Raw genomic sequence first — 20333 nt, 5'->3', positions numbered from 1 at the left:
AACTGTCAAATATAAATTCTTTTTAGATATAATTGCATACCAATGTTGGATTTTATTATATATTGATGATTTAGACAGATTTGAAAAGAGTAAGTTCTCTTCCATTTGGGTATAGCTCGCTAAATAGAATAGCCCAAACAAGATGGCGTCGATGAGAAGTAATTCTTGCACGTCGATGGAGAACATCCCGTCTGCGCTGGCGCAGGCAGCCATAGGTGGGTCAGGAGTAAGTGGGACGGGTTCTACTGGTGTTCAGGATCACGGGGAATATCCTTTGTCTGTTACGTTGCCATTTAATTAGGTGTGGGGATAACTTTCGTGATGGCTGTTCGCCCCCCTCCCCCTTCCTGTAGCATGTAGTTGCGTTGATTTTGATGATAATGATAGTCACGACTTGTGTACAGCCAGTGTTCGATTCAGCTACATTTTTAAATTCAGCAATCAAGATAGAGTTTCATTAAATGCAAAAAGTGTTCGAACCCCGTCACCGATCTTGTGCCTTTGGGAAAGGCACTTAACACGACTTTCCCCACTTCACTTAGGTTAAAACATAGGGACGTCCGGATCCTCCGGATCGGACGTTTAAATTAAGACCTTAAATTAAGACTGTGCCATAATGATCACCATAGTGATTGTGGGCACTAAAGGAACTAGGAAGGAAGTCAGCTTTACTTTAACCTTTTGGTTGTGAATGAAGAACTTTGCTATTTTGATGGAACCAAGTTCCATTTTCTGTTCATACGGAGATGTGCCAACAGCGCTGAAACTAAGAAACTGAATTGTCTTTAAACATGTAGTGTTTTATGTTCAGACGGAGATGTGCAGACAGTGCTGAACTGAGTTGCCTTTAAGTTACATTCAAGTTTAACATGTTTAAATTTAAGCTCAAGTTCAACATGTTGTGTTTATGTTCAGACGGAGATGTGCGGACGGCGCTGCAGCTTCTCGAGGATGGGCACGACCCAAACCAGCGGGACAGCCGGGGGCGCACCCCGCTTCACCTGGCAGCCTGCAGGGGTGCCGTGGACGTCATGAGGGTCCTCGTGGAGTTCGGGGCAGAGGTCAGGGGTCATGTATCTCTGTAGCCTGAGTTTGGGGCAGAGGACAGGGGTCATGTTACTTGTATCTCTGTAGCCTGAGTTTGGGCAGAGGTCAGGGGTCATGTGTCTCTGCAGCCTGAGTTTGGGCAGAGGTCAGGGGTCATATTCTCTGCAGCCTGAGTTTGGGCAGAGGTCAGGGGTCATGTGTCTCTGTAGCTTGAGTTTGGGGCAGAGGTCATGTATCTCTGTAGGCTGAGTTTTGGGGCAGTCAGGGGTCATGTATCTCTGTAGCCTACATTGTAGTACCATCCTATGTAGTGACTGCTGGCTCAATCTTTCACTTGCTAACCACATGGACTATAATCTCTGACAGTAAAGTCTTGATCTGATGCTTTGTTAGGTTGAGATCCATCTATCCTTGTCAAGCTGAAGTCCTGGCAGGCAGTGACAAGGGGTACATTGTACAGGTACAAAACTGGTATTTCTTGCACCAGTAAAAACAATGAACTGGACTAACTTCAAGGGACCAACTTTTGGACAGATAAGAAAATGAACAGACCTGGACCCTAATGGTCCTATGCACTTGGAGTAAATTTTCTGTACCCATCCCTAAAACTAAAATTAAGTAAAAAGTGACATTTTCAGACAGACTCAGGGATGAACTAGGAAAGCCTAGAGTCCAGCCTTGAAGTTTGAAAGCTACCAAGGCTATAGTAAACTCAAGCTAGAACAAGGATGTCAGGCTAGGCATTATTATACTAATTTATAGGACCCCTAAATGCTGTGTACTGTCTTTGGCAAAAATGCTGGAATTTTTTTTTGCTTTGATTTTCATGTGTTGATGATGATTTAGTAGTCACAATCACTGATGTACATGTACAACATCTCCCTGTCTGTCTCCAGTTGTCAGCTGTAGACCAGCAGGGGAACACGGCCATGCACATGTGTGGTCACGTGGACACAACACAGTTCCTCATCGACTGTGGGCTGCAGAGTGACATATGGTGAGACTCTTCTATAAAATACAGCATAGTTTGTCAAATCACAAGGAACAATGGCAAGCAGATCTCAGTAAGACTCTTCTGTACAATATGGCAAGCAGAATATGTTTCATAGATGCTTTTATGGAAATACAATGTATCTAGTAACTGAATAAAATGCAGAAGTGTCAAACACCATATGAACGAACAAAAGCCATACAACAATTTTATTGGTTACTGTGTGGTGATACAGAAGGCAGCATGTTCCTCTACTCTTTGAAATAACATAGAAAAATGTAACTATGTCCAGTTACATCTTAGAGACCCCCAAACATTGTGCCATTGGAATTCAATCAATGTTAGTTATTCTGACGCTAATCACGTATCACGTCTTTGACCATACTTTTGATTGAATCTTTATGTTGGATTTCTCACACCCATGTCCAGTAACAGCCACGGGCTGACCCCCTACATGCTGGCGGTGCGGAGGGGGGTGAAGAAGCAGGTTTGTTTGTTTATTTGCTTGTTTGTTTGTTTGTTATGCAAAACCAGTAAACTGCATCTAGGCATAACACACCTGATTTAGTGTTGTACACAGACTGGATTGTAAAGTTTGGTCCACTCACACCAGGAGGACCATTAGTTTGAAAATTAACATTTTTTTTTTAATGTGTGGTTGTTCTTTAATGTGCTTGCCTTGAGGTGTGATTCTTCGCAAATACTGGCCCTCCATGTCCCTATCCAAAACTAGGTACTCATTTTCACCTGAGTCGAGTGAAGAAATATAGGCCTGCTATAGATTCATAGCCTGGACTGGAGTCCAGTCTTGTTAGCCTTGGTCTGCTCTCTAAGGTCGGGTAACAAGACTTGACGCCAGGCTGATGGATTCAAACCCAGAACCCTTTGATTCCCAGTCACCGGATGACTTTGCCTTGCCAGGTGCTGCAGTTGTTGGAGAGGCAGCTGAGTCAGGACAGCAGGCAGCTGTACATGCAGCCGCAGGAGGAGAAGGTGAGAGGATATTCATTCATTCATTTACTCATGGCAAGGTTGTTGGGTCTTTCCTTGTCAGGCAGGAGGCCTGCACACCTTAGCCCAGGACCAGGACCTCAAGTGTTATGAAAGGGATGTTTAAAAAAAGTTAACCTGTGCAATAGCCTAGGGGGCAGAGTGTTTGCCTTGCATTCGGCAGGTTGGGGTTTCATACCAAAGACATGAAGAATGCTACAGACTGCTTTCTACACTGACCATTTATGGCAAAGTGTGTGATGAAAAGTTAAACACACTCACACACACACACATACACTACCTATATACTAGTACTATTATTGGTCTAGCCCCCAGCTGAGGTGGAAATGTGGCCCAAGAGCCATAGGAATGGAGATGGGCACTGCTTCTATACATAAAAAGTTGTGGTATACAGTTGCATGCAAAATTATTCAACCCCCTTCACATGTTTCCTATTTTGGCAAAATAAGAAACATTACTACTGCAAACTAGTACCAAATCATATGACTTGTGAACACCTAGTTTATTACAATTCATTACAAGAGCAAAAGTCAAGATTTTATTGCATAGTTCATCCAAAAATGCAAATTTTGTAGAAAAAGCAGGTTGCAAAATTATTCAACCCCCTGCAAGGATGTGTCTTTGCTCTTTATGTAGCACCCCTAAGCTGCAACTACCTACTGCAGGCAGGATGATAGACTATCACAAGCTTCTGGCAGCATTCTTTGGGACTTTGGGCCCATTTCTCTTGGGCGATGGTCTCCATGGATCCAACTCAGCAATGTTCTACGGTCTATGTGCTAAAACAGTGTTTTTCGGTTTCCACCAGAAATTCTCAATTGGGCTCAACTCTGGAGACTGTTATGGCCACTCGAGAACATTCCAACTTTTTTCTGTAACCAATCCTTCGTGGATTTTGATCTGTACTTGGGGTCATTGTCTTGCTGGAATGACCAATGATGCCCCAGCTTCAACCTCTTTTTGAGTCTGCTTACATTTCTGACCAGAATTCAGCAGTCACAACAATAATCCCGATATGGCATGTGGACAAAACCCCTAGGCTTAAAGCAAAGGACCCGAAAACCAATTTGGCTCAAGGAGGAACTGATGTTGCAGTGGACATAGTACGCCACGAACTTCACACTGAAGAGCCCAATGCCCAGAACCCAAAAACCCACACCGTTGGCTTGCTAAGCCCACGTAACAAGAAAAGACAACTCCAGTATGCTCAAACCAACCTGCCATAGCCACAGACGTTTTGGAACGCTTTTCTATGGTTTGATGAAACAAAACTTGAGCTCTTGGGTCCTATGGATAAGAAGTATGTTTGGCGCAGGAAGAGTGAGGCGTGCGCGGAGAAGAACACCCTGCCTATCGTGAAGCATGGTGGTAGGACTGTGATGCTGCTGGGGTGTTTTGCTTCCCATGGCACTGGGTATCTCCCCCGTGTTGAAGCCACCGTGGATTCAAGCAAGTACCAGGACATTTTGGCCAAGAATGTCAGCAAGTCCTTGAAGTAGTAAAATCTGGGGCATCATTGGACATTCCAGCAAGACAATGACCCTAAGCACAGATCAAAATCCACAAAGGATTGGTTACAGAAAAAAAGTTGGAATGTTCTCGAGTGGCCATAACAGTCTCCAGAGTTGAGCCCAATTGAGAATTTCTGGTGGAAACCGAAAAACACTGTTTTAGCACATAGACCGTAGAACATTGCTGAGTTGGAGACCATCGCCCAAGAGAAATGGGCCCAAAGTCCCAAAGAATGCTGCCAGAAGCTTGTGATAGTCTATCATCCTGCCTGCAGTAGGTAGTTGCAGCTTAGGGGTGCTACATAAAGAGCAAAGACACATCCTTGCAGGGGGTTGAATAATTTTGCAACCTGCTTTTTCTACAAAATTTGCATTTTTGGATGAACTTTGAAATAAAGTCTTAGCTTTTGTTCTTGTTTCAGATTGGTATAAACTAGTTGTTCATCAGTCATATGATTTGGTACTAGTTTGCAGCTGTAATGTTTCTTATTTTACCAAAATAGCAAAAAATGTGAGGGGGGTTGAATAATTTTGCATGCAACTGTATCAGTAAGTTACTAATAATTATATATAAGTCTAAGTTTCTATTTGCCACACTCATAAGTGCTGAGTGCTAAGAACAAACCAGATGACAAAAAAGACTTCTAATACATGTACATGTATGTACATTTCTGTTTTAAGATGTAAGAAATTGATCAATATGCACACCTTAAGATGAATGTTGCCTGCTGGTTCCCCACAGCTACTGCTGGCTGCGTACTCCCCTGAGCGCATCGAGACTCTGGAACACCTCCCGACCCACCCGTCCTCATCACAGGGGCTCTGGAGGTTTGTTTGTTTGTTTGTTTATCTGTTTTGCATAACTGGTAAAATGCCTTTAGATGTGACACACCAGTTTTGTACAGTAGGTAAAAGCTGTGTAAGACTGTACTGTCAGGTTTGATCCACTCACACTGGAAAGGTCCCATACTCTTTTCGATGTGTGGTGTGGGTTCTTAAATGTACTTAAGGTGTGACTCTCCTTAAATATGGGGCTTCCACCTTATGTCCCATTTGAGGGAACATCTCTAGCTGAAGCTTATGTTTTAAACTGCCTTTAGGCATAACACAACAGATTTGTACAGTAAGTACAAGCTGTGTAACTCAAAACTGTAAGGTTTGATCCACTCACATTGGGAAGGACCCCCTCTCTTTTTGATAATTGTGATGGGTTTAACTTGCTCGAAGTGTGGCTGGGAATTGCATATAACATCCCTGACTGCTGCTTGGTACTCATTTAGTAGAGTGAAAAAATAGGTGTTATGTACCTCTCCCAAGGGCACAAAATTTGGGGCCTGCAAGAGATTCAAGCCTTTAGTCAACTACCCTAACCACCTAGTTATGTTTTACAGGTCGGTTCTCCATGACTGGGGCCAGTTTGTTGAGGATGTGGGACAGAAGCGGCTGATCTGTCTCCTGGTCGTCATGGCGTGCCTCTCGCTCTTCGTGGCGTACAAGGTGACGGGGATCGTCCCGCTCATGGACACACGGGAGGAGAGAATAGAGGGGCCGTGAGTCGGGGGGTGGTAGTATATTACCGGTATCTTCCTTTGCAGACTTTGAATCTCGGGCAAAACTCCCATGGCAAACTACTGTTCTAGGCAAACTTCCTTCGTTGTCAAACTCCGTTTCCCGGCATTAGACAATCTAAGCCAGCTTTGAAACTATCGAACCAGCCCCCCTCCCCCCTTTAATTAAAACCCAGGTTTTGCTCAAAGTCTGCGAAGGAGGCTAGTAGTATATGTACTCCAAGCAGATATAAGGGTCCAGCTCTTCCTCGGTGTTTTCTGCCTGTGTAGAGATGGTCCCATATTCTTTTTGAGGCCACATGCAGGGGCAGTTGGTTGTTATCTGCTGTGTCTAGGACACAGTATTGGGAGAAGTGCCCATCCCTCTCTTTCCACCACCTTTTACCTCTCCAACCAAAGTTAGGTACCCATTTTTACACCTGGGTGGAGTGCTGGAAGAGTATGTGTACATGCAAAAACACAGAGAATTAGATGGATCCTTACATTTCCTGGATTATAGAAAGTGACCAAATGAAGATGGTAGAGAAAATTTTCATCATATGAAATACCATGTACATGTATACATTTTTGTAGAAATTCCCAATACTTATGAACATACCATAATTGTATATACATGTCTGCCATATCATAATTGCTATGTTTCCTTTTATTACCATTTCCATCACAAAAAAGGGTAGGTTGATTATTCGTAATGCATAATCAGTGTTTTTTTTTCCTTAAGCCTGTTGTAAGCTTTTATTTAAGAGCATGAAGGAATTTGTATTCTAATAAGTAGCTGTCTTACTGAACCTCATTGCAGCCTTGCTGACAAAACGTTCAACGAATTTCATCGATAAACCAAATCTTTTTACGCTTGTGTGCTTTGTTGTCTTTTCAGTCATACTCATATTTTTTGCATGATATTCCCATTATTAAGTCAGGGCTAGTATAAATCTGATTTAAGAAACAGTGACCCCAACAGCGTGTGGTCCACCCACATTTTATTGACTTTCTTATAATTGTTTGTATTCAATACATTTCCAGTTTGATTCCTTTGTATTGTGTATGGCAAATGACTTGATGTAAATATGTATATGTGATGTTTTATGTAAAGTTAACCTTAATCTGGACCTGAACCTCAACCCTATAAATCATGAGAATAGATATGCAGCACTATCTGCACCTGTAAAGAAGTTTGTGATAACAAAATGTACAACCAAAACTACACGTACACAATAAACAAGATGGAGCTAAAGAATAAAACACTACTCCAATGTTTTGATGTAGCGCACTTTTATTTTAGAGGCTGGCTGGTTAATATGTATACAAAAATAGGACTGATCCAAAGTCTTTTCCTTCTCACTGAAAACAGTAATATCTATCTTACAAACATACATCCAGTTCCCCACATATGAAAATCATGTAGGCATTGTACTAATGATTTACTGAAAGTTGTTTTCGTGTATTGTGACAAGTCCACATGTATCAAAACTACTGATGTTACAAAGACGTATTCAATACAACTCCTACATACATGTCAGTTCTTGAAGACACTATTATTTGGTACAGTATAGGATGGGGGGGGGGGCTTTCAAGCTTGCCTGAAAAATAGTTGAATGAACAAATGAAAATGGACTGAATGTAGACTGAATTGATTCTTGGCCCTTCATCTAGAGGTAATTCTGTGTAATTGTTGCTCTCCCCACAAATCATTTTTAACATCACATACACTGATGTAAAAACCTGTTTTTGTCCAGTCTTTGCATTGTATATAACATAGCAACATAAGGCCACACCAATTTAATTCCTTGGTTCACGGATTCGCTCGCTCCTATTTTTTGGGGAAAAAAAAAAAAAAAATTGCCACTCAGCAAATTTTCACCATTCATGAAACCATTCACCTACTTTCTGGTGTAGCAAATTGGCCTTTATATTATAAGCTTCTTAAAGTGTGGATACGGGTGCTGTTACTGTATAATAAAAGTGTTTTTGTACTTTTTTCAAGCTGAAAACTTTTTTTCTTTATGTTTTGGATTAGCCGTACCTTTACCTCAACCATTTTACAATTTTTATTTTTATTTCGCCCTTTCGCTCCATATTTTTTATGAAAAAAAACGTGAACCAAGAAATTAAATTGGTGTGGCCTAATTGCCACAAGGTACTACAGAACTAAATAATGCAATTACATTTTTGATATCTTACATGTATGTATGCATCTGATGAAGCTTAAACTTGAACATTTTGTCTTTGCACAACAGAATATATCGGTAAGTTGGAAGAACTGCACGGTAGATGGTAAGCACTAGTTACATGCAGTATAGCTGATATTTGTACAACAGATTTTGATGATCCACTTATCATCCCTGTTATAGTGGTACAGTCCAGCTTTATGGCTTATTTTAAGTCACAGTTGGGACAGCCTATTAAGGAAATGGGGGTGATTGTACCTACTATACAGGGGATGCCAAGGTGGAATGTAACAGAAGAGCAAGGACATGCAAATACCAACATTATTTTCAATTTTTCTTGATAACACAGTTTTCAATATACTCAAGCCTTATGTCCCACGTGGGATGAAGACGATAGGTAAGATCATCACCAAAAAAATGCCAGCAGGTTACAGGTACTAACAATCAAAACATTCCATTTAAGTAGAAGTAAGACATTTTAACAAACAAACAAACACACATACATGTATGTCTTTTCAACTACATGCACTGATGTAGAGAAATCATTGGCCAAGAAAACTTTCCCATATAATCAAAAGGAAGCAACAGATGGTGGTTTGGAAGATTATAAACACCAAAAATTAATATTTCTTACTTTCTCCACAACATATTTCAATCTAAAGATTCACAATCAAAAGAAAGACAACTGAATGACAAGTCCTACGCTTTCATAGGATGTAAATATATATATATTTGCAAATATTGCAAATTTCATTTCAAAACTAGCAACAATCTAATAGCTGTTGAGCATCCAGACCAGCACTGTGTATGTTCCATTGTGCACAGACAATGTACATGTACAGATGTGTACATTGTGTATCTCACTATCAATGTCTTTCCAAGACAGAGCTAACATTTGTTTTCTGAAAATATTGAAATATGTTCAATTTATATTCACACCAAGAAATGTAATCATCTGGGATGGGAAAGCATAATAGTTTCTGATTTTGGGATGAGGGTATCAAAATGGCAGTCCTGAAAATATTTAGGTAAAATTGCTGATACCAGGACCACGGCAGCTTAGAGTTGAAGGCAGTAGTAATAACTTCCAAATGTCTTTGACCTATTTTTATAGTACATTATAATGGGTCAATCATTGCAAAGAAGGCTTAATGGTCTAAGTTCTGTACCATATTTTCTTGATTTAAGCATTTTTCAAACTTTTCAAAATCATTACCAAATTTGTGCTCTTTATTTGAGGTCATTGCCTCTAAGAGACAAATGAGAAAAGAACCTCAAATAAGCCAGAAACCCACTGGAATCAGGTTTAAGTTGTAGGTTCAAAATAAAACTTAACAAAGTTATTTCAATTTTCAGTTACCATTTCAACAAGTCACAGATTACAATCAGAGTACTTCCATCTTTCTCGGATCCAGGTGTAAATTCAACCAACTAACCAATGTTTAGACTAAAACAGGCAGTGTTACAGTCTCTATGCACTTTTACAGAAAAGTTTACCTTAGTACGGACACAGGGACCCACAATGAACCCACATCTGTAAAAGCAACAAAAACTGCCTGACAATACCACAACCCACTACACAAATTTAGCCCTCAGCCCAAATTTTCCATAGATTTACTCGTAAAGAATTTCCACAAAGCTGGCAAGTGTACAACCTTCAACTGAGAAAAATACTGGCCCTATTACACTTGCCTTCTACAAAATACATACACAATGTAGAATATATAAAGAAAAACTATTTCAGACATCTAATACATGTAGTTGTCAACAATGGCGATGTGAAGTCTGTACTGTTGAAGCATCCCACCAATTAAAAAGGTGATGCGTTGTTTCTGAAATGCACTCTGGCACGTAATACTTCAGGGAATTGTGGAAGCACAGAGTTTAACTATGTTTGGTACAAATACGTGTAGCAAGTTATGTCCAGTCTTTCTTGAAATTGCCGAATACACAACCTGAACTGTGGCAAGTATACCGAAGTCACGAGTTCCGCACTGGGCGCCCAGTGCGAACTCGTGAAGGAAATGATGTCGGCACTTGGGGCCAAGTGCGGAAGAAATTACTACACTCGAATTCCAGTGCTGAACGGCTTTGTTCCAGTGCTGAAGATCAGTCAGCACTGGAATTCCAGAGCTGAACCTTGTCTCGGCACTCGTTTTCCAATGCTGGAAACCGCTCAGCACTCGGCTTCCAGTGCGGAAGGCTGGTTGAAAGGTCGTTCAGCACTGGTTACCCAGTGCGGGGGTCATTCAGCACTGGATAATCGAGTGCCGATCTACCCAAGTCACGGGTTCCGCACTGGGTTTTCCAGTGCTCGGTGACTTTTCGGCACAGGAGGCCGAGTGCTAAGATCACTTCGGGACTGGAAGCCCAGTGAGGCCCAGTCTATTGTTTAACAGAACCACACATACATTGGGCACTGTACCTGTTTAACTGTCACACATCTGACAGAAGACAAAACACATGCTTTCACATCCATAGACTGATAGAGACAGAAATTTGAGCTTCTTCAAACAATGGTTACCCCTTTTCCAATCATTTCTTATGTCCATGTACATTTGTTGGAAGGTAAGTACATGTAAATAATCCCCCTTTCTGTATTTCAACCTCCAGATCAAAACAATTCCTATATCCAAGAATACACTGTACATTATAATTAGTATCTTCCACCAATTAATACATTTTTTGGAGTTAAACACAATCTTTTTATGTTTACTTCTTCCAAGCAATATATTTTGTTATTTGATTCATTAAATTTATATTCCAAAATACGGATCATATCGTAAGTCATATCGTATTTCTTTAACAATATTTTGATATGGCGACTATTCTGATCCTGTACAACTGTTCTTCCTTCTTCAGAAAACAACCCATAGCAAACTATAAAATATAGTACTAACAAAGTACATTTCGTATCATATGTTGATACCAGGGCTGTCTCTAGGGGATCCGCAGGTCAATCCGCCATGCAAATTGATGGTTGTCGAATATACTAGTAGTTCAGGGCCTAAAACTTCAAGATTTTTTTCCTGGTCAAATGGGTAGAAATCCTGGCAGTTTTGAGGTGGGTGTGACAGGGGAGGGTTTCTACTTTCTGATTAGGGCCAAAAAGCTGAGTTTTTGTGGTTGCTGAGGGGTATAAAGTTGGGACTATTTTGTCCTAGCACATGGCCTTCTCACTGGGTTGTGGTGCGGTTTTGAGGTCAGGGGTCAATTGTTTCAGTTTCCTGGAAGTTTCACCGTTAGATACTTGGCGAAATGTGGTTTTTCGGATAGCTGAGATGTCGGGCTTTCATATGAGGGTATGTTTGTGTGCCAGTAACGTCAGAAAGTTGAGTTATTAACAGTTTCTTTCTCCTCTTTTTTGTATAGGAAACCATTGTTTAGAGGCTGAATATTGAATGACCTGCGGATGCCCTCAAGGACCCGTCCTTCTGTCCCGGGACGGAAATTTGTAGTTTTACCCTATCCGTTTTAGCCGGTGCAATGGCCTAGTGGGTAGAGTGTTCGCCTTGCATTCGGAAGGTCGTGAGTTCGATCCCCGGCCGAGTCATACCATAGACTTTAAAAATGGTACATGCTGCTTTCTCTGCTTAGCACTCAGCATTCGGGAAACAGTATGGAAGTTGAACACACACCACTACCAGTGGACTAGCCCCCTGCTGTAGTGATTGCGTTGTGTGTGGCCCACGGCTAATGAAACAGAGATGGGCACCGCCCTATGCGCCATCTTGGCGCCGTCCCCAAAATCTGGACTTCATGACAGGAAACGTAAGCTTAACATGACAGAATTTTAAGGAAATCAACCACATGGTCTCCCAAACAATGAGTGGGACGGTGAAACACTTAAAGCTAGAGACAGCCCTGGTTGATACCCACAAGACACACATTCCTGCAAATTCTATCTGCACGGACCTATGTGTGTGTGTTTTACATTACACTTAAACCCCCTGTACACAAAATGGCGCGATCCGCCTACAAGTTCTTCAACCTGTCCAGAAGCTGCTCTGCGTCTCCGGGTGGGCTGGACCCATTGAAGTCGCGGGGGAGGACAGACACGGAGCCAGGCGGGCGGTTTCTGCGGGGAGGCGCCTTGACGGGACTGTCCTGCGAGGGTCCGTCGATGTCGATCTCCTTACTGACGGAGTTGGACAGCTGGACCACATTGACCCTTGACCTGGACCTGTTCAGTGCCGCTCTTCTCTCAGCTGTGGTGGGGAGGTGGCAAAGTGTTAGAACTCAACAAGCAGAGGTCAAGAAGGTTAAAAATTTTCTTTTTAAACTTCTTTGCAGAGGTATAGTCCTTTGGTACAGTTAACTTTACTGGTCGCTTTTTAAAAGAAAATGGCAATCTAAGGTACTTGTGATATATATTTTACTTTGATGTTGCTATTGGCAATGACATGGTTTAATCTATGTTGATAAAAGCTCCTTGAGATTAAAAATGGATGTTCTGTGGACAGTATTGATTAACTGTTTGCCAATGCATCAATAAAAGGCTATGGGATGAACGAACGAACGAACAATGCATCAATGTAGCATTGATATGTCAATCATTATAGTCATGGTCAAGGTGTTTTTTTGGCTTACAAAAACAGCCAATATGGCAGTATGCAAATCAGACAAACATATGAACAGCAAAACATGCATTCTGATAACTTTTGCCAATAACTCAAATTGTATCAAACACCACATGTATATCGAGATAGCACGGGATAAAAGGTAAGGATGCAAAGAGCAGCCAAAACTCAAACCCAAGTTAAGCTTTGTTTATGTAGTCAGGCAAAAACAAAAACAAAAAACATAACAACATGATGGCAAAATCATACAGTATGCCCACATCATACAACATTCTGCATACAAGTTTACTGCCAGCTGAAATAAAGAAAACATTATGTAGCATCATCATGTTAGTGTCCACTGCAACTCATTACCAATGCCAACACTGTAAGTTACATCATCAGACGTAGTTTCTAATAAGCCAGTTCAACATTGCAACTGCACATGCACAGCATGATGCATTGTGGGTAATATGTCAAAGGTGAGGGCCCCTTATAACAGTTCTTGTTTTGACCATGCTTTAAACATGTCCGGGGATGTTCATCCTCCTACGCACGGTCCCCAACGGCTAGCTGACTCAGCCTATGGGGCCCTGCTATCTCATGGCCTACCCGCAGTTATTTTCAGTTCCTCGTCGCCCTGCTTATAGATATTAATGAGCTTACCCTTATATGGGCAGTCAGCCATTGGGGATCGGGCGTAGGAGGATGGTGCTATGTAAGATGTAACATGATTGGCTGATAGCTTCCTAGCGGCCTTTGCGAGACAACAAAAAGCCCAAGAAAAGCCTATTCTCTGATTGGTTGACAGCTGGTTTGTGGCGACAATCATAATAACCATTGGTAGGCATCTAGATAGCAGGACCCCATAGGCTAATGCCCTTGGGGACCAGGCATTAGGAGGATGGGGATGTTTGTTTATGTCTCAGGGGCTTTTACCTTTGACGTACAACCCACAACGCATCTTGCTGCACATGTGCGTTTGGAACCATGAACAGCCTTATTCTGGCCATTCCGCATGCCCGCTGCAAGACGTGGATGCTTGCGATATTAAACATCTTGCAGTTTTCTTAAGTTTAGGAGCAGAGCGAAGGTACAGGTAGGTATGCAGACATGGGTTTCAAAACAGCAACAACACAAGGACAACAGACATGGGCTATCATAGACATTTATAGCTTTAAAATTGCCAATGTTCTTCCACATTCAAACTGACCACTGTTAAATCAGAAAAGACAGTTGAGGATAGTTTCCACAGGTTGGTAAGTCACTGGATAACAAAGTTCTTTGTACATAACCAAGTGCTTTCCCTAGCCAATATTTTGGAGACAAGTATCTATCGTTCCTCATCCAAGAACTAGTCATTTCTGTCTTTATGAAGGTGACAGACAGTCCCCCTAACATTGGCTTACAGTAAAAGCACTTGTTAAACAAAGAGCTTGGGCCACACCAATTTTATTTCTTGGTTCACAGATTTTTTCATAAAAAATATGAAGCTAGAGGGCGAAATAAAAATAAGAATTGTAAAATGGTTAGGGTAAAGGTAAGGGCTAAACCAAAACATAAAGAATAAAAAGTTTTCAGCTTGAAAAAAGTACAAAAACACTATTATTGTACAGTAACAGCACCTGTTTGTTCAAAATTACAAAAGTAGTGTCAGTTTTTATGTTTGTCCCATTCTTCATGAATGATAAATATAACTGCAATAATAATACCCACATTTTAAGGAGCTTATAATATAAAGGCCAATTTGCTACACCAGAAAGTTGGTGAATGGTTTCATTCATGGTGAAAATTTTGCTGAGTGGTAATTTTTTTTTTCTTTTTTTTTTTCAAAAATTAGGAGCAAGCGAATCCGTGAACCAAGAAATTAAATTGGTGTGGCCTTAGTTAAAACAGAAAGGATAGCCATTAGTAGAAGCAAACAGTGAGGCAAAGCGCAGGATGTAGCATTACCTTGGACATATGCATCTGGTACTGTTAACAGCACAGGCAGCACAAACAAAAGGCAGACAGACATGTTAGGCGAGCTCACATCATCACACTGACTTCACAGGCTTTGCACATTCATAAGCATGGACAGTTCTCTGCATTGGTCATTCTCTCTCAAAGTCTTGCCTTTTGCCTGTACAATATAACTTGGGGGATGCTCTGCTAAACTGGGCTGAGGTTTCCACTTTTGTCAACCTGGTCTCTAACCAGTTGTCAGCCAATCAGAGAATCACCTATAAAAGTTTTCTACATGTAAAGCCGTTCCTGTCTGATTAGCTAACAGCTGGTTAGAGGCCATGCCCACAATAGTGGTAACCTCAGCCTTGTTAAGCAGTATACTGGCAAGGCTCTGCATTTGAGAATGCCATGGGTAAGTAATATCATAAGACATGTACAGGGTAATGATAGACAGACTGGATTAGCAAGATTTAGAGGATAATGAGGCAGATCTAGAGTCAGCTGAAGCAAGAGGCAGCAGCATCACATTCAAGAAACAAAACAAAACAAACATCTTTTAGGAAGCGAGACAGCCTAGCGTGTATGGGGACACCTGTTGTCTCATACAGGTACTGCAGCATGTGGACAATTCACAACATGCAACTTTGCAACACACCATGGTTTGTGTTTCTTTCATTGGCATATTGGATGACATCAATGCAGGACTACTTAAAGAAAGCACATCCTAAAGCTTCTAGTATAGTGCATGTAAGCCTCTCGGAATTTGCCATCTTTTGGTGGCAAGCGTTATCCTTTATGCTTGTTAACATTAATGGTATAACGCTGGTTCACCTTTATCCGAGGGTAACCTATATTCGTTGTTTGTAAGAAAAAAACATATTTAGGGATATGAAGACCACGGACGGTGGTCTCAAATGGAAACATTTTGAAAGTATTGCAAATTTGAAACCACAGTCCGCAGACTTATTATTGATACTCTTTAATGTGCTGTTCTTAAAAGCAATGCATAAAGGTCACCCTACGGATAAAGGTGAACTAGCGTTACAAGCAAGCCTGTTACTATGGCGATGAGATGAGAATGACAGTGGCATGGCAACACAGCTCTGCAACATGGAACAGGATATGGAAACCATACTCACATACAGGGACACAGCTGGAAGATTGTAGGGCGAGAAAAACACAGAACAAGGAAGGGGAGGACAACAGACACACAGGTTAGTGAATGAACAGTCACGTACTCATACAGTACCATGCATTAGCATTGGTCCCAAGACAAGAGTGTGTGTGATGTTTTGTGTGAAGATCAACTCCACCGTAGCAAGTATATTGTGTATGTGATAGGTTTACTAAGATGCATGAAAATGAGAGGAAGTGGAGGATTTTGTTAGTCAACATAGTAAAGAAACATAATATGTAGTAAAAGAGTGATAGCCATTTAAGATAAAATGATGTGACAGACGCTGCACTAAATGTTAACTGCAGGGTTGAAGCGGCGCATGTACACATGTATGGCTGGCCTAGGAACAACAGGGCACATGTATGGCTAACTTTGCGACAACAGGGCACATGTACATGTATGGTTGGTCAGGGCACATGTGTGGCTGGCCTTGGGACATTAGGGCACATGTAAGTAGTGGCTTTGCGACTACAGGGCACATTTATGGCTGGTCTTGGGTCAGCAGGGCACATGTATGGCTGGTCAGGGCACATGTATGGTTGGCCTTGGGACAGCAGGGCACATGTATGGTTGGCCTTGGGACAGCAGGGCACATGTATGGTTGGCCTTGGGTCAGCAGGGCACATGTATGGTTGGCCTTGGGTCAGCAGGGCACATTTATGACTGGCCTTGGGTCAGCAGGGCACATGTATGGCTGGCCTTGGGACAACAGGGCACATGTATGGCTAACTTTGTGACAACAGGGCACATGTATGGCTGGCCTTGGGTCAACAGGGCACATGTATGGTTGGCCTTGGGTCAGCAAGGGCACATGTATGGCTAGTCAGGACACATGCATGGCTGGCCTTGGGACATTAGGGCACATGTAAGTAGTGGCTTTGGGACTACAGGGCACATGTATGGTTGGCCAGGGCACATATATGGATGATCATGGCTTGGGACATTAGGGCACATGTACATGTAAGTAATGGTTTTGGGACAACAGGGCACATGTATGGCTTGTCAGGGCACATGTATGGCTGGCATTGGGACATTAGGGCACATGTACATGTAAGTAGTGGCTTTGGGACAACAGGGCACATGTATGGTTGGCCTTGGGACAACAGGGCACATGTATGGTTGGCCTTGGGACAACAGGGCACATGTATGGCTAGTCAGGGCACATGTATGGCTGGCCTTGGGGCAGTAGGGCACATGTACATGTAAGTAGTGGTTTTGGGACAACAGGGCACATGTATGGCTAGTCAGGGCACATGTGTGACTGATCAGGGCTTGGGACAGTAGGGCACATGTATGACTGGCCTTGGGACAACAGGGCACATGTATGGCTAGCCTTGGGACAGCAGGGCACATGTAAGTAGTGGCTTTGGGACTACAAGGCACATGTACGGTTGGCCAGGGCACATATATGGCTGATCAGGGCTTGGGACATTAGGGCACATGTACATGTAAGTAGTGGTTTTGGGACAACAGGGCACATGTATGGCTAGTCAGGGCACATGTATGGCTGGCCTTGGGACATTAGGGCACATGTAAGCAGTGGCTTTGGGACTACAGGGCACATGTATGGCTGGTCTTGGATCAGTAGGGCACATGTATGGTTGGCCTATGACAACAGGGCACATGTATGGCTAGTCAGGGCACATGTATGGCTAGTCAGGGCACATGTATGGCTAGTCAGGGCACATGTATGGTTGGCCTTGGGACAGCAGGGCACATATGTATGGTTGGTCAGGGCACATTTATGACTGGCCTTGGGTCAGCAAGGCACATGTATGGCTAACTTTGTGAAAACAGGGCACATGTATGGTTGGCCTTGGGACAGCAGGGCACATATGTATGGTTGGTCAGGGCACATTTATGACTGGCCTTGGGTCAGCAGGGCACATGTAAGTAGTGGCTTTGGGACAACAGGACATACATGACAGGAAATGGCTGGGCAGGGGACGTCACGTCGGGGCACACAGCCTTACCTCCGTACTCGGGTATGACACCCAGCCTGTATTCTAGAAGCCTAAGGGACTCTGCATGGAAGGGGTGTCCCGGGTCTGTAAGGGTTAAACTCTCAGGTTAGGCCACACTTGTGCACTCTTGGTTCTCAGGGAGGTGTCACGTAATTTGTTCTTCTCTCAAAATGATGAAGAATTTCAAAGAACATACCTGGGAGCATCTCAAATTTCACAAAATGTCTTGTCATAATCATGATATCTGCATCACAAGAAACGTTTGCCATGAGTTTAAGTTAGTGACACCATTCAGGCTGCCATTTTTTGTCTAACAGCACAAAAGATGTTGACATATGAGTAAAGACTCAAAGTGTACACGTGTCTTGTCATGATTATGATATCTGTATTACAAATTCACAATGTCAATTTTTCAAAACTAAAATTTAGAATTTATGATGCCATTCAGGATACCAGTTTTTGTGCGTCTGCAACGTTGATATATGAATAAAGAACGACACTGGTTTCTGCCAATGAATAAACATTGCTGGCCAAAAAAACTGAGATAAAGCTGGTCTAATTTGAACTTCAGGGTCAGACAACATTGCAGAGAATTGTGCAAAAGCAATGGTTGGTTGTTTATCGTCCCTGAGAACCAAAAACCACAGGCACAGCCTTAGAAAAGACTAAGATGTCTACCTTAGGTTACAGATCTACAGGATACACATGTACAGTGGTAAAGGCAAACACACCCTGAACTAAAAACAGTCAGGCTTAAAACACCACATCATGGGGACAGCATTTCTTTCAGTATTTAGGAGATATTTACTTCAGCTTCAGGCTACGGGTAGTAAAGAAGTGCAAGGAATGTACAAGAGACTAAGACCACACAAATTTAATTTGTTGGTTGCTGGATTCAAAAATATCCTCAACTGAAATAATGGAAACAAAGCCAGAGGACCAGGTTCATGCCTTGGTGCACAGTTTTATGCCATGAATACAGTCATAATGACATTTTCATCTGCTTTTATGATTTATGCTTGCTATACAATGTATTTTCACATTGTTTGAGAACCAAGGATACAAATTCGTGTGGCCTTAGTTTGAAATAGAAAATGATGTTGAACTGATGTAGAACAACTAACATCAGGAAATTGCCCCACAGAATAGTTTACCACAGCATAAGTATTTGTAACAGTGGAAGAACAGAGGATATTCCAGGGACAGAGAAAGCCAATGTGGAAAGTACAGCAGGTAACGAAGTAAAATAAAATAATAATAAAGGACTGGAATGTAGAGAGAATGAACCTAGGTCTTTGTAACTTTAAATCTCTGGGTTCTGTATGTATTGTTGTTCACCATCTGACAATAAGGGTTCAACCAAAGTGTCAAGCTACAGAGTACATGTACACTTGCTGAAAACCAGAGCTGTCTCCAGGACTTTTTCATCCTTCTCTGGAAATTTCAAATTGCTTGTTGGGACGAACAAAAGTTTCAGCCTGTATGTTTGAAACATCTAACGTTCACAAATTGATGAAAAAATGTATTTTCGTACTTATTTAGCATAACTAAGTGGAACGGAAAAACCAAAAGACGGAGACAGCCCTGCTCAAAATTTTGAAAAAAAAAAAAAAAAAATGTACACCTTATACTACAAAACTCTGTATCATACAATCATGCACTTACAGACCTAAGACAGTTAAAAACACTGTTCTACAGTATCTCTGTAATAAGGTTTGTTCGCCATACAAAGTAACCTACCGTTAGCCGCCCCTCGAGGTGTCCTTTTCCTTCCTTCCTTCTTCTCTCTGCTGAAGGCCTTGCCTGTCTGTAACGCCTCGATCAGACTGTCCATGACTCCCTCCTGGTCTCCCTCTGTGGATACATTAACAAGCAATCAGAAATGTCAGAATTTACCCCCTTAAACTAGTTAAAGCAAAGCGCCCTCTGGTAGAGCATACAAGAACTGCCTTGATCAGACTTTCCATCATACCCTCCTGGTCTCCCTCTGGGAATACAGACAACATGCAATCAGAAATGGCTGACTTCACCTTCTTAGCAGTGTAGCAGATTATTTCTTTTATTAGTTTTAATGCTTTCATGTTTGATGGAGATGCAGGGTATTGAACCCGGGGCCTCACACAGAGCATACAGGCACTGTATTTATCATACTGTCCTGGTCTCCTGCAAAAACAAGCAATCCGTGATGCTAATATGCCCTCCTTAAAAAAAAAGCCTCCTCTGATGGAACATATAGAAACTGCATTGCACCGTCCTGCTCTCCCTCTGGTGAGACCACTTTCTTGATGTCCTTCTCCACTTTAACCAAAATTTCCGAGCTGCTACCATGTGCCTTTGGAGTTTGAGTGTTATACAATTATTCCTGCAGTTACAAAACACAAATGTATAAG

The 20333-nt window shown here is 42.0% G+C and overlaps 2 protein-coding genes across 9 annotated transcripts in view; one reads left to right on the top strand and one right to left on the bottom strand.

Annotated features, from left to right (window-relative positions):
- Nucleotides 1-102: 102 nt before the first annotated feature.
- Nucleotides 103-6174, top strand: LOC118418917 (ankyrin repeat domain-containing protein 46-like). The gene is made up of 7 exons (XM_035825061.1): nucleotides 103-215; nucleotides 916-1061; nucleotides 1944-2044; nucleotides 2468-2525; nucleotides 2960-3031; nucleotides 5303-5388; nucleotides 5952-6174. Exons 1-7 carry the CDS (start codon nucleotides 143-145, stop codon nucleotides 6112-6114), a joined length of 699 nt encoding a protein of 232 aa, XP_035680954.1. The 5' UTR covers nucleotides 103-142; the 3' UTR covers nucleotides 6115-6174.
- Nucleotides 6175-12066: 5892 nt separating this feature from the next.
- Nucleotides 12067-20333, bottom strand: part of LOC118418906 (protein diaphanous homolog 2-like) — a 44728-nt gene continuing 36461 nt past the window's right edge. For 5 of the 8 annotated variants that reach the window (XM_035825035.1, XM_035825034.1, XM_035825036.1 and 2 more), the window contains 3 exons: nucleotides 19684-19797; nucleotides 17953-18027; nucleotides 12067-12504 (listed from right to left, as the gene is read on the bottom strand). In XM_035825035.1, coding sequence (XP_035680928.1) covers nucleotides 12272-12504; nucleotides 17953-18027; nucleotides 19684-19797 — 422 coding nt within the window. In that variant the 3' untranslated portion in view covers nucleotides 12067-12271. Of the gene's footprint in view, nucleotides 12505-14808; nucleotides 14830-15941; nucleotides 15956-17952; nucleotides 18028-19683; nucleotides 19798-20333 lie in introns of all 8 variants that reach the window. The other 3 variants (XM_035825040.1, XM_035825041.1, XM_035825038.1) reach the window with 3 other exon arrangements.

Source organism: Branchiostoma floridae, chromosome 7 (genome assembly GCF_000003815.2).
Source record: "Branchiostoma floridae strain S238N-H82 chromosome 7, Bfl_VNyyK, whole genome shotgun sequence".
In the NCBI taxonomy this organism is placed as follows: domain Eukaryota; kingdom Metazoa; phylum Chordata; class Leptocardii; order Amphioxiformes; family Branchiostomatidae; genus Branchiostoma; species Branchiostoma floridae.
The sequence above is the reverse complement of the archived record's forward strand: the minus strand, read 5'-3'. Positions and strand labels throughout refer to the sequence as shown.